Source organism: Rhea pennata, chromosome 6 (genome assembly GCF_028389875.1).
Source record: "Rhea pennata isolate bPtePen1 chromosome 6, bPtePen1.pri, whole genome shotgun sequence".
Lineage (NCBI taxonomy): Eukaryota > Metazoa > Chordata > Aves > Rheiformes > Rheidae > Rhea > Rhea pennata.
Window position 1 is genome coordinate 25,967,643 of NC_084668.1, and position 14,400 is coordinate 25,982,042.

The 14,400-nt window shown below is 35.3% G+C and overlaps 1 protein-coding gene across 9 annotated transcripts in view; it reads right to left on the minus strand.

The window, feature by feature from the left end:
- The window catches only part of TTN (titin), a 242,512-nt gene that overhangs the window by 147,111 nt on the left and 81,001 nt on the right, over positions 1-14,400 (minus strand). For 3 of the 9 annotated variants that reach the window (XM_062578197.1, XM_062578196.1, XM_062578195.1), the window contains 19 exons: positions 14,013-14,300; positions 13,571-13,858; positions 12,694-12,984; positions 11,651-11,938; positions 10,517-10,609; positions 10,113-10,395; positions 9,605-9,788; positions 9,171-9,260; positions 8,809-9,076; positions 8,452-8,712; positions 7,646-7,855; positions 7,462-7,539; positions 7,321-7,347; positions 6,588-6,635; positions 5,622-5,678; positions 5,443-5,520; positions 4,920-5,171; positions 4,175-4,267; positions 3,610-3,687 (listed from right to left, as the gene is read on the minus strand). In XM_062578197.1, the coding sequence (XP_062434181.1) occupies positions 3,610-3,687; positions 4,175-4,267; positions 4,920-5,171; positions 5,443-5,520; positions 5,622-5,678; positions 6,588-6,635; positions 7,321-7,347; positions 7,462-7,539; positions 7,646-7,855; positions 8,452-8,712; positions 8,809-9,076; positions 9,171-9,260; positions 9,605-9,788; positions 10,113-10,395; positions 10,517-10,609; positions 11,651-11,938; positions 12,694-12,984; positions 13,571-13,858; positions 14,013-14,300 (3,255 nt within the window). The remainder of the gene's footprint in view (positions 1-3,609; positions 3,688-4,174; positions 4,268-4,919; positions 5,172-5,442; positions 5,521-5,621; positions 5,679-6,587; positions 6,636-7,320; positions 7,348-7,461; positions 7,540-7,645; positions 7,856-8,451; positions 8,713-8,808; positions 9,077-9,170; positions 9,261-9,604; positions 9,789-10,112; positions 10,396-10,516; positions 10,610-11,650; positions 11,939-12,693; positions 12,985-13,570; positions 13,859-14,012; positions 14,301-14,400) is intronic. The other 6 variants (XM_062578204.1, XM_062578199.1, XM_062578198.1 and 3 more) reach the window with 6 other exon arrangements.

The window sequence follows — 14,400 nt, forward strand, 5'->3', positions numbered from 1 at the left end:
GAAAGAAAGAAAGAAAGAAAGAAATCAGAAGAAATCAGCCCATGGATGCCTATAAGGCACTGAGTATGACTGAATTTTTACTGAAGAAAGAGCTGTTCAAGTATGTTACCTAGCCTTAAAAAATGTTATTTATGCAGAGACACATACATGAAAAATCAATTTTTGTCACAAATATGTTCACATACAAGCTAACAAAAAAGATTAAAATGATGTTTAAGAGGTGCACATACATTTCATCACTAGGTATACCTTTGGCAGGTGGAGGTTCTTCTTTGGGAACAGGAATGTGTACTTTTTCCTCAGGTACGGGTTTTTTAGGCACTTCTGGCACTTTAAAGATATTAAAAATTGTTTAAGTAGTCTTTCTAATGCTTTTGTTTGTCTTAGACAAAAACAGACATAACACAACACACAAAGACTACATTTATCATATGCTTATATTTAGAAATGAATAGTAGTTAGAAAAACAGAATACGAGAGTATGGTACTGGTTAAAGCTCACGTTCAGAAGATGCTGTACCTTTTGCTGGGAGAGCCACTTCTTTTTTAGCAACAGTAACTTTCTTTTCTGGAACAGGTTTCTTAGGGACTTCAGGCACTTTGAAAAACATTGTCAGAATAAGAGAGCTTTAGTTTCTGGAATACTTGTCCAGATTGCAGTATTTCAAAATTGCTTTATAGAACATTGCATCTAGGAAGGAGGTGAGCAGTACATGATAAGACACAATAATGTCCAGCGTTAACATTATTGCACTAGCACCTTCATGGCACAGTACTGGAGTAAAAACACCCTACCCTCATCTGCAAAAGCCATACAGTCTAAGAACACAGAACAAACACAAAATGTTAAGAAAGGGAAGGGCCATGGCTAAGGCAAATCGAAGTACTGTAAGTTAAGTTACAGCACAAATGAAAAAATCAAAGCGGATTACAAAATATGAAGATAGATGCAAAGGATGCAAAGATAGTAACTTCAAGACAACATGGAAAATAATATAATGCAAGATAGTAAGATTTTTTTTTTTTTTTTTTTTTTTTTTTATTAAGGCAGTAGAAATACCTTTAGCTGGCGGAGCTTCTTTTTTAGGAACAGGAACAGGTTTTCTTTCTTCTGGGACGCGTCTTTTTGGTATCTCAGGCACTTTAAAGACACAGGTGGTGAACATTTAGGAGAACGGTAAATTCATTTAGAAAATCATAGTAGGCTGCTCTCAACATGCCAGGTAAGTGAACACTAAATATTAAAAAATACTCTGTTTTATCAAACAGAAACTATATGCCCATGTCAAAGAACTTATTCAAAGAAGTATTTAAAATATTTATGAATACGAGGTTGCTTTTGAAGTGTATTGTGGCTTGAACTTCTGAGAGTAGAACCACAGTGAGATGGAAGGATCTGAGCAATTCTGATTCACTATCCTTTGGTAGACAGTGGGACAGAGACATAAAGTTCAGAAAAACGGAGCACATGATGGAGCAAAGATTTTATTCACCTTCAACATGAGGGATCTCCTCTTCTATGGAAACAATCTCTTCTTCCTCCTTCTCTTCGACTTCCTTTTGTACTACAATAGGAATTTAAAGATATTAAATTTGGAGATAGAAAATGCCAATGTTTGTACTAAATCTGAAGCTCTTTTAAGAAGACACTGTGTGTGTCCAGTTCACCAAAAGAACACTCAAATACATACATCCATATGTAAAAAAAAACAAAAAACAAAAAAAAAAAAAAAAAAAACACCCCAAAAATCTATATCATATACAAATTTCACAATTGGTTTTGATAAACTATAGATTCAAATTATTTTTAAAATTGTAGATATTCATTAGCCTCTCATTATTAATCAGTCTACCTTCAGTTGGGTAAACAGCTTCAAAGAATCTTTCTTCAACTGTTTTCTCATGCTCTGCTGGCTCTTCAAAGAAAAGCATTTAAATAACATTAAGATAGAACATTTGAAACATTTGCATCTATCAATTTAAAGAAAACTGAGGCTACATAACACAATGAACAAAAAGAAGCAATGCATACTGAAACATAAATGTATGATGTGTCTAAATATGTAATTTGCCACATATAAAGATAGATTTAAAGAAAGTGTACTAAAATTGAAAGATTGTTTTGGTTTGAATTTATAGATTTCTGGATTTGTACATACCTGTGACATATGAGTACTCTTCTTCTCGGACAGAAACCGACATCTTTTCTTCTGAAACAGTCCATGTTTCTACTGTCGGTACTTTAAAGATAGGATTTTGTTTTAGTATTTTATTTTCTAGATCCACATTGGTGATAGACAATATATGAGTTTTTATCAAATCAGTATTTGTATTGTACATTTAAATCTTAGACATATTTAGACAGTCAGTATTCATGTTCTAAAATACTGAACACAAAACAAGCATACAAGTATAATATTTAGCATCTGTTAGAGACTAAAGATACAGTGTTAATCTCAAAATTTACAATAAATGCACACACAGGTTTTTTGAAATAGTATATCAGAAGACTTTCAAAAACATTTATTCAAAGAAATTTTGGGGTACTGGGCCATTATTATATAAGCATATGCTATCAGGCAGAATAAATGAAGAAAAAGCTAAATCTTACTGCAATACCCTGTGGGCTATTAGAACAAGAATCAAAGAGCTAGCCACAATTATGTTAAAAAGACTCTGTGACAGCCTGTAGCAAAACAGAACACAAATATAAAAGCATGGTACAGGAACCATTTAAACAGTGAGAGCAGTCAGTGCATGACTAGAAGCGACCCAGGTATACGCACACAGGCCCACACATTCACAAGAGGCAGAAGAATACATGAAGTGCTGAAAAAAATGCAGTCTGCAATTGAAAGATGCCAATCTGTACCTTCTTTTTTCATAACCTTTTCCTCAACGATCATTTGTGGAGGTTTAGTTGGTGGAACTTTCTTGGTAACTGTTGGTATTAAAATTTGGTTAATCAATCCTGTATTTAGTGAAGAGATCAAAATAAATCTATAGCTATTTAACAATAATGTTGAAAATACAATAAAGCAAACATAGTTTATCTCAGCAGCTATTCCAGGCTCCATAGAATAATGCAAAACTACAGAAAGAGATGTGATTGCTTCTTGTGATTGCTAACTTTTGAAGGGGTTGCATAAGCACATTTAGTATGCAGAAGGCCATGTCCTGACTTATTTTGAGTTCCAGACGACAGATTCCTGCTGCAGAATGGTAAATGCTCTACCACAGGAGCTTGTTACCAAGACAGTAGGGATACGTCTTTATTTCATAAGTAAACGATTAATTAAGACATCCTGGTAGGCAAGTCAAGGTGGAAACGTGAGGAAGATGTGAGGTAAGAATAAAAGAGTGCCTTTCATCCAAAGCAGTTTTACATTCATTTCCTGTCTTAAAGGATTTGTTGTCAGCAACTAAGCTCACTGTTTTCCCCGAAATGGCTTTTTATCTTCCTTTTACACTATTTAACAGAGGCTTTCAATGCTGAAAAATTGATCAGACCTCTGTTAAATGAAGACAAAGGTTCTGTAGATCAGTTAAGTAAGAACAACCACTACTTTCACGTAAAGATAACATATAAGGTAATTAAATAGTAGTTACCCTCAGCTCGTTTGACTTTTTCTTCTGCAACCTTCTGGGTGGTTATTTCCACTTTTTCTTCAACAGGTTTCTTGACAACTGTAAATGATTCAGATACATTTATCACTTATGTGATCTTCCAAATTATTTTCTAGAAACAAACCAACTACAGTTGGCCCTTTCCAGGTTTCACAGGTGATCAGGCCCACCCTCCACGGAGAGATATGCAGGGATCTATATGGACAACACTTCCCAGAAGTACAGCTTCCACTGGCTCAAAAGTACTGCCCAAGCCTAAGACTAGTCTATGGTGAGAAGGGAAGATAAAGCTTGATCAAGATAACTTGATTTTTCTAGCAATTCTTGATTTGTCTCAACCACCCTTTTCACTATTCTTTCTCTGCTGGAGAACCTCAGGTGGGAGAAGAGGGAAGGTTGCCATGACCCTTATGCATGTCTTTATCCTACACGAAGAGAAGTCTTTCCTGTTCAAGGAAATGTGAGGAACCACCACAGTCCAGATCAAAGGTGATGCATATGAGATCTTAATCTGCACATTCCTGTTAGTTTTGCAGAAAAGTCATACCTTGACGAACTGTCACTTCTTTCTTTTCTTTCTTTTCAGCTGTAATTGCTGGCAGTTTTCTCTCAGGCACAGGCTTCTTAGGAACTTCAACCACTTTAATAAAAATAACATCACTTAATGATGAGAAATGCATTACCTGGAGGCTCAACACTCACAGAAGTTAAGCGTCATTATAATATTATTCTCTTATTAAATTTAAATGTGCACACAGAGTTTTGAAGATCCAATAGCTGCAATAAAATTTTCTGCTCATTCTGTGACTGATTCTCCCTTCAGAACAAAATTCTGTTCCTGGAGACATACTCAATAGTACTACCTAAGCCAATAAAAGGCATGCAAAGAATTGCAAAATACAGATGTTAAATCCAGAAAATCATATCTGAAACATTTCACTTATACTGAGTTTATCTAGGATATTTGAAAATGCTAGGAAAAATATCTAAAACAAGTAAAGATGACACATAGTCTTACAAAATATTAATTCATAATCCATTTTAAAGATATTCCAACTGCAAAGTTCATTGGCAGCCAGATTATAATGTATCTGCCCTTCATCTGCATCTCTGTCTTGCCATACTAGGATCCTTGTTTTATCAAGCACCAGTGAAAAGTTAGCAGCATATTAAAGTTCAAGTCATTTTAATAAAAACAACTCCAAAAGTGCTGCCTGACTTAAAATTATTGGGTCTAACTAATAAATATGAAAAAGGAACTGAAAGGATAAAATCATTAAATTTTTATATACCTTCTTCATGAATGACTCGTTTTTCTTCATAGGTTACTTCTCTTCTTTCATAAGCCTCTTCCCATTCTCCTTCTCCTTCATCATAACCTTCTTCCTTGAAATAATAGTCATGGTCTTCTCCATAATCTTCTTCCCATTCTTCATAAGGTTGTTTGGGTTCTTCATATATGTCCTCTTTTTCTTCATGAATCTCTTCTCTTCTTGCCATAGAAGTTACTGTGATCTCTTTGGGCTTCTTTGGCACCTCGGGAACTTAAATAAAACAACAACAAAAAAAGATTGTTCATAACATAGCCTGGAATCTGCAAGATGTGTTGGGTGCCCACAGTTAATGAAGTGATTTCACTCTCACAAAACTTTTCAAGATCTGACTATTCATCAGAGATCCTAATCAGTTCACGCTTGGATTTTAAATATGCATGTTTTTAACATAAAGACAGAAATCAAACAAATGTCTTTTCCACAAGGTAATTTTACAATTTTTTAAGGAGTGTAAAATAAACAAACAAACAAACATATTTACCTTTAGGTGGTGGAACCTCTTCAGGACCCTTTTTAGCCACCTTTTTGGAGACTTTCTTTACTGGAACCTTCTTCTCCGCTTAAAAAGAAATTGTATTTTTTAATTTAAAATTGAAAAGAGAACAATCATACCCAAATCATACATTGTCCAAACATTTCCTGTTTGAAACTTTTTCTTACCTATTTTTTTCTCCTCTGGTGGTAGAACAAGAGGCAGAAGAATAGGAATAGGGGCAGCTTATGAGAAAAACAAAATATTTAGAATCAGATAAGTCAGCACAGAGGGTTTTTTTGTAAATGAAGAAAAAGCCTAGTGCATTTTGAAGGCAGACACAAGAGCTGATTTTACTACAGCTGTAGAATAAAAGCAAACATGGTGCTTATACTAAAAGTCTGCCACAGCTAGAGCAATATACTTTGAGCTGGAATTCCCAGTCTACCTTTACTTCATCCTTGACCCTACCCAGCTTTGTTTTCTTTGTTTACTGCCATGACTGTCCTATCTTTGTCGATTGCAATTCATCCTAATATCAGCAGCTCTCCCCTTCTGCTGCTACCCCTAGCATTTTCCAAATCTTCATGGAAATGGAACCAAGGAAAGTGAACTTTGAAGGTTCATACTACTAACTATAGAACCTAAGAGAAAGATGTGTAATATTTATCGTCTGTATTCCAGAGCTTGGTGAAAAGATACTGTTGGCAATGTACGTGCAAGGCACACCGTGGCTGTGTAATAATCTTTGTCATTTCTTTTCCCTTCTCTTATACAAAGGGTAGAAACTCAGAAAGCTTGTTTAAAAGATATTTGTGGTGAAAAGAAAAAAGGGTGAAAATGAAGAATGATCAGAAGAGGAAAATGGAAATAAAAGGCAGATGGATGAACAGCAGACTGATGAGAAAACAAGATGAAAAGGACACAGTCTTTCTAAAAGAATAGCTTCATTCCTGCTTGTGTCTAGTTTTCACCTCCTATACTGCAAAACAAGTCTGTCCAATCAACCCTTGCTCGTGTTATGCTTTTACAGAGATACTAACTAGATCTTGTCACTGAGCAATCTGAGATTTTTCTCTGAGGTTCCTACTGCCCTTCTGCCTCAGTGCTAGTATAAAACACCACTTTGGAATGAGTATGGTTCATTTCCCTACCTTCAGCTGGTTTTTCAGGTGGAACTGCAACCTTATCATCAGGAACTTCTGCAAATACAAAATGTTTAACTGACAATAAAAAACACGGTTTTGAATTTGCCATCTCCAAAACTATTTCCTGGTGCTTTAATTGTTTCTAACAGTCAGTTATTGCACCCAATACTACCCGAACTATACAGAACTACTTGCATTAACTTTTCAGTCTGTCCTGATCCTACACTGTTTCATTTTATTTCAAAATAATTCTTGCAGCATTTTGGAGTGCACTCTTGACAAAGAGCATTCAGAAAGGAACATCATGATATGTCGTAAGGAGATCACTGTTGTCCCTTTTGCGTTCTTCGTTTTTTTTTTCATTAGTACAGAGGATGTTGAATCTATTCATTGATGTCTCTTCATCTTTCTGATCCTCAGACATTGAAATAAAAATAAGCTTTTGTGTTTTAGAGAATATGGCATCCATAGAGTGCAAAAAGGATTCAGACACAATAATAATTACAGATTTTGGAGGTATCATGATATGCTTTGCCACTACTTACGAGAATAAATAGTTCCTCACCATTATAGGTGAGGAAATTTTTTTTCCAGGACATAGGTCTGGCTTACTATAACCAGAAAAAAAACAGGCTTTGAAAAATAAAAAACTGGAGATAAAAATAAAAAGTAGAGCAAAACAATAAATCAATGCCAGATTATTGTGCTTTTTTTTGTGTACTTTTTCCATTTTCTTTACCTGGTGGCTTCAGCTCCAGTTTGATTTCTGCAAAAGAATATTAGATTTCTTTTAGAATCATTTAGTTCTCCAATATCGCCTTTCAAGCTCATGAATTTGCAGGTAGCTATGATCAGAAATTTGTTTAACAAGTCTACCAACCTTTGGTTACCAAATAGAGTTCTGCAGTGCTTCTTGCCTCTCCCCTTGGTTCAAGACGAGCAATTACAGAATATACACCTGCAGCAGATAAGAATTTTGATATTTGAATGTTTTTACCATTAAAAAGAAAAACACTAAATCAGATAAAAGGGTGGCATCACCACAAAGATTCCATTAACTTTACCTTCATCTTCTGCAGTGACATTGTGGATAGTCATATAGTGACAACGACCTTCACTTCTGAAGCTGTATTTAGGACTCTCTCTCAGTTCTGTGGGGCCTTTATACCATGTCACAACGGCATCGTCAAAAGACACCTCACACTCAAAGGTTGCAGACTGGTGCTCACTCACTACAATGTTCTGTATACTTTTTGTGAACTGAATTGGTTCAGCTGTTTTCGAAACAAAAATATACCAATTACTATACATCACCAGGCCATTTAGCTTATGTAATTCTTTCTCATTGTTTTCATAATAACAGGTACATTATAATAACAACAGATAATAACAACAGACCTTGACAAAGTAAAGTAAGAAAAAAGGGATTCAAGGGATTCAGTCTTTTGTGAGGCTTTCTACTTAAGAATGAAGATTAGAAAGCATAAGACTACAACTACAAAAAGATTGCTGTGTAGTAGATTTAAACAAGAGAAGCCATTATGGCAAATAAGAAAATATAAGGAACAATTAAGATAAAGAGGACATCTGAGTCAAAAATAAGAGCTTCGGGAAAGAAAGAAAATAAAACCAAGTATGGTCACAGTGTTTGAAGGCAAGGAGTCATTAGTAATATTAAAAAAATAAGTTACACAGGTATGACACATATTGTTCAAAGAGAAAGAACAGTAAACTTTCTTGTTTAGTCTGCTTTGAGGTTTGAGGATATCTTTTTAAGTAATCTCTTTTATTTTCATTTGTTCTATTAATAGAGTATCCAGAAACTGTTTGTCACTACTATAACAAAGAGATTCTGTATCTGTTTACACACCTTCAATGGCCAGATCTGCAGTTGTTTCTAGATTGTCAAGTTTGCAGGTATACTGTCCCTGGTCTTCTGTTCTAACATCCTTGATGATGAGTTTATGTACTTTGTCGGAGACTTGTGTTGAATATCTCCCTCCTATCTTAATAGGCCTCCCGTTTCTATACCACTGAGACTTGGCATTTGGAATAGAGAACTGACAAGATAGGGTGCATGTTTTTCCTTCCTTGAAAGTAGCATCATGAAGATGACGTTCAACTGCAGGTTCTGTTAGCATGTTAAAACATACATTTTAGAGACATCAGACAGTGGAATATTTGAAGTGTAAATTAATTCAAATACACACTTCAACAGAATACTTACCAATCACAGTTAGCCTAGCACTGGCAATGTGTGGACCACATACTATTCTGAAATTTCCCTGATCTTCAAGCTGGCAGTTCCTGATTCTCAATATGTGGCGATCACCTTCAATTCTAATTTCATATTTGTCAGTAGAGTCCAGTTTCTGGGTTCCCTTGTACCATGAAAGTTTAATTTCTGGATAGTTAATTTTAATCTCACATTCAAAGACAGCATCTTCATCTGTTAAAACAGTCTGATTTTCAATGTCTTTGATCAGAGTAATAGGCTGAAAAATATTAGATTAAATGGGTCAGGCCTCATTTCAAGTTCCCTATTATGTGTTTGAATATTTTGCAAATCAGGCAAAAACAGTGCATTACCTCTGTCTGCGAGAGTCGTTGCTGAATAAATGATATAAGTTCATCAAACTCCTGTTCTTCTCTTCGAGCCTTTTCTGTGAGCTCAATTTCCTAAAAAAGGGTAGAACATGTTTAAAGATGAAAGGATACTAAATGTCAAGCCGTCGTGTTTGTGCAGCATAGACTCTGACAGTGATGTGTCCTCACATAAAATTTTCTGTAAATATACTATAACTAGCATATCTTCCCATCTTAAAAATTGTAATCAAGAGAGAATATAATTGGCCAGAAAGGCTATTTCTTCTTCTTGAGCATGCAAGACATTAAGAAGTGTCAGCAGAAGATCTAAACAGGAGCCAGAAACTCCCGCATACATCACACTGTGGACACCAAGTCTGTTCATAGGAACCATGCTACCTATATATAACAAAGCCAATGCTGCAGTCATATCTTACCAGTCTATGGCTTTCTTCCTCTTGGGTTTGCTTTAGTAACTCAAAGGCTTGCAGGAGGCCACGGAAATCTGTAATTCCGTACATGCGAGCATATTTCTCATACTCTTTGGGATCAACATTTTTGAGAAGTTCCATGATATCAATAGGTTTCTCTTCCTCTTCTTCCTTCCTTTTGGTTGGAGTTCTAGTCAAATCAGCGACATAAGTTAAATATACAGAACTTCATTGCTAGAAAGTTGTCCTTTGAAAAAATGCATCAGCTTAAAATTGCCCTGGACCGCATGATCCTGCAGTGTAGTTTAGTCAGACGTTTGTATTACTCCTACACTGTTAGGCACAATAATCTCCCGGCTTAGTCTAACTGAGCTTGGTCTGCTCAGGGACATCTCATTTGACTGACTGTTGCTAGGACCAAAATCTGAATGTAATGATTTTCCAAATATGTCACAAATATTAATAAATTATATTCTGATCTGAGATGTATTAAAATATAAACTTTTGCATATACCTTTTTAGTTTTGCCCTAAGATCTCCTTCAACAACTTCTTGCTTTCTTTCTTCAACTTGTAGGTTGACACTCCTCTCAATTTCACCGTGTTTATTAAAAGCTACACATTTGTACATGCCAGAGTCAGTCTTTGTTGCGTCTTTTATTTCTAGTTTGGCTTCATCTCCTCTCTGCTGGATGATAATGCGACCTCCCTGGTTGAGTTGCCTCCATTTTCCCTTTATCCATTTAACATTTGGAATTGGATCTCCTCCAACTTTTGCAATAAATGTTGCAACAGTCTCTGCAGAAAGACACAAAATCAGAAAGTTAATCTTTCCAAGTGTCTGCAACAGCAGGACATACTACCAAACAACAGATACAGGCAAATAAAAGACAACAAAGTTTTCTGAGAGAGTGCTTACTTTCCATGACTTTGATACTCTGAGGCTCTGATACAAAATACAGTTTTCCTTCCACTTCTGCTTTCTTAGCTGCTGGTGCAGCTGCTGGTTTTTCTAAAAACAAAAAACAACGGAATTAAATAGTTAAATTTGACTTTTAAATAAAAACTTAAGATGGCTTACTGTAATCGTTCATTCCTATGTACGGCAACGCTCCCAATTTAGCTATCTGAAAAGGGGTGAATTACTGAGCAGAAGAAAATAGTCTGCAAGATGTAAAAATTTTAAAAAAATGAAAAATACTCAAATGAAACCGGGCACTGTGGGCCATATCATGCTCTTCACTAACTTCAGTAATGTCATTTTTAATCTTCATGGATGCAAAAAATATCAAAATCAGGCTACTTCAGTTCACAGAAAGATATGCAAATAAGGAGTCTAATTTTCCAAAGTGAGTTAATTTTTAGAGAGGTCTTCTTTCTGGTATTTTTTTCTGGAAATCTCACTCTCAAAGTTACTTACACTCAGTGACCTGTTAAATTCTTTTTTTGTCTTGTAATGAGTACTTCTTTGTAGCCATGTTGCTACCTGTATAATGAAAAAGGTACTATTTCTATATATTACTGGCCATATAGCACTTGAATGCAATATTAAGGCCAGAGGCCACGTGGAAGACCTTGTGCTTAGACAGTGTTCACTTCCAGCTAAGAGGCCAAAAGGTCTTGGAGCTGTAACAGTCTAGAAGCAATTAGCCTCCAAGGCTACCTTTTCAATAAAATTTCTTTTGTATTGTTTAATAGACATCACTGGTTCCATCTTTCCCATAAAACATGCAAGTACAAGTGATTTCACACACACTTAGCTTGCATTTGTCTTAAATTCTGTATTTGGATTTGGAAACTAACAACTTAACCTATTTGGTAAGAATATACTATTGGTTTGACGCTGATCTCCTATTGTTTATGTTGCTCTTTATATCTAAATTGCTGTTAAATAAAATATATTGCCTTCCAAGATGCTACAGTTTTGCAAAGAAGTAAAAGATACTAATTGTTTGTTATCAGATTATTAATATCCTAGATCGACAGGAAACAAAGCAGATGGAGTTTTGTTTTTAATTTCCATCATATGCCTCGATTTTCTCTGTTACTGTACCTTTCACTGTCACGTTAGATTTGCAAGTGTCAGTGCCAGCCACATTTGAAGCTTTGCACACATACTCTCCCGAATCAGATTTGGTAACTGCAGCAACTTCCAAAAGAGCTACTCCATTTGCAAAGCTGAAGTTGCATCTGTCAGAAGCTCTTATTTCTCTTCCCGCCTTCAGCCACTGGATCCGCATTGGCTGCGACCCTTGGACATGGCAGCTGAGCTGTAGGATATCACCTTCCTCTACTGCTGCTGGTTGAAGAGGCTGGTCAAATACTGGAGGCTTTTTAGGTTCTGGAATGTGAAAATGTTTGAGTGAATAATCAAAGACGAAAAATATGATTAAGAGTGCAAGAGGAAAAGAGATACACAAGAAAAGAACAAGGTTAAATAAAAGTTTGAGAATATCAATCATAAAAGGGAATTAATATCAAGAGAGTATTTTTACAAACACGCAAGAAACGGTTCATGAAATGCAGTTTTTCTCCACCCAGGAAGGACATGCATGCAAAAAATACTAGAAGAACTATTGGGCTGCAAAAAGGCCTAAGTATTTTTGCAGAAACAAATATGGAATATCCTGCAAGAGTGTTACAGCCAAGTGCCATGCTGTCACAACACACTGTCTAGGCTGCCCAAGCTTAGATGTAATCGCACACAAAAACTGTTTTTCCTCCAATAGAGAATGAATACAAATTCAATGAAAATTAAAGATTTCGGTGTTTACTTAGATCAGTTATAGCAAGTTGTAAAAAAGAAAATAAAAAATAGAAAAAATATTGTTTAATTTTAATCACAAATTTGAAAAAATTCCTTGATTTTATTGTTTAACTCAGTTTCTTCTTGTCCACCTCAGTAACACAGGATCAGTGTGGCTGGCAGAAACGTAAAAGCACAAATTGTTGCTGTTAAGCTTAGCAAAACCATATAAGCACTGAGCAAATTATTTTACTAGCTGTACAAGTTCATAAGATGGAAGCTGTACATTTGCCGCTAAAACACAATAAAGAAAAATAAATCACAATAGGAAAAACATTACTTTAACTAACCTCTGATAACAACAGAAGAAGTACACAGTACACTTCCTGCTTCATTGGACACTTTACAGGTATATAAGCCAGCATCTGATTGCCCTGTGCTTTTTATATGCAAGAGTAAGGTGTTGTTTTTGAATGATATTTCACAATGAGGGCTTGAATGGACTTCCTGATTATTTTTATACCAAACAACAGTCAGAGGCTGAGAGCCGGAAACACGGCCCTCAAGTTTAAGTTCATTCCCTTCAGTTTCTTCTACTGCTTCAGACAGTTTCTTAGTAAAAGTAGGTGGAATTTTTCGTTCTGTAAGAAAGTAATATGTTACTCAAACTCTATGAATCTAATTTGAAAATAAATATTTTAAAGAAAATGTTTCAAGGAACAATTTTAACATAATGACTTAATATTTAGGGAATCAATATTTGCTCTCATTTAAACATCTTTTTTTTAAGTGAAAGTATACCAAGATCAATGGCAAGTGTCTTGCTCCTAACATCACTGTGATAGTTTATTTTCCCATTTGAAAAAAAAAAAAAAAAAAAAAAAAGCTATTATATTGCTTGAAATCAAATGTCATTAAAAACACTAGGGTTTTTGAAGATTAAGATGAAGAATGAAATCAGATGTTTATATCAGCTACTCAACATGCCAAAGCCCATAAAAAATCAGATTCAAGAAAATATTCTCTTTCTTTCCTTCTCCCGTTATTTTTAATGATGTCCTTTCCTATTTCCCTTCAGAAACTCATGGATATCTCCAGACTGTTATTTTTCAGCTATTTCTCAAAATTATGTTTTAAAGTTGTTCTCTGATTTATCTTGCAACAATAAGACTTCCTTTACAACTAAAGGAAGAAAAACATACACACAATGTATTTTCCATTCAGTACCTTTAACATTCAGCTGAGCTGTGCAAGAGTCCTTTCCAACCTCATTGCTTGCATAGCACGTATACTTTCCAGAGTCTCCCCTGTCAACGCTTAGGATGGTCAGATTGGCTGTATTTTCTACATAACTGATCTGGTAGTTTCCTCCTGTTCTAATCTCTTGGTTGTCTTTTGCCCAAGTGACTCTAATAGGTTGTGTTCCAGCAATGTGACATTCAAAGACTGCACTTTCTCCAATAATACCATCCACAGGTACAATTGGGATGTCAAAGAATGGAGGAGTCTTCCCTTCTAAAGAGTGAAAGAAATAAAAAAGCATCTCTTTAAAATCTCAGTTTGCTTTAAACTTCTATGAAATAAATATTATTTGTACAATATTAAACCCAGATATAAATTAAAAATGAGTTTTAAGATATTTCTATTAAATACTTCACAGCCCACCAACCTGTAAGGACAAGCCTGCCACTAGAAGAAGCAGTTCCAATAGCATTGGTAGCTGTGCAGGTATATTGACCGATAAGGCTTTTGTTTGTCTTCAAAATCTGGAGAGTTGCTACATTATCTACGAAGGATGTGTGAACATTGTAGTCCTCTTTTATATGTACACCATCTTTATACCAAGATACTTCAATAGGTTCTGAACCAGTTATGCCACAATCAAAGGTAACTGGTAAGCCAACAGTTTCATGAACATCTCTTAATTTTCGTGTAAAAGAAGGAGGAAGTTTACGCTCTGTAAGAAAAGAGGTATTCTAGAGTGAGGGCTTTCAGAAGCTGTATTCACTGTGGATTTTTGTTCTTAAGATCTGATTACGAATGTTATGCAGGAAATC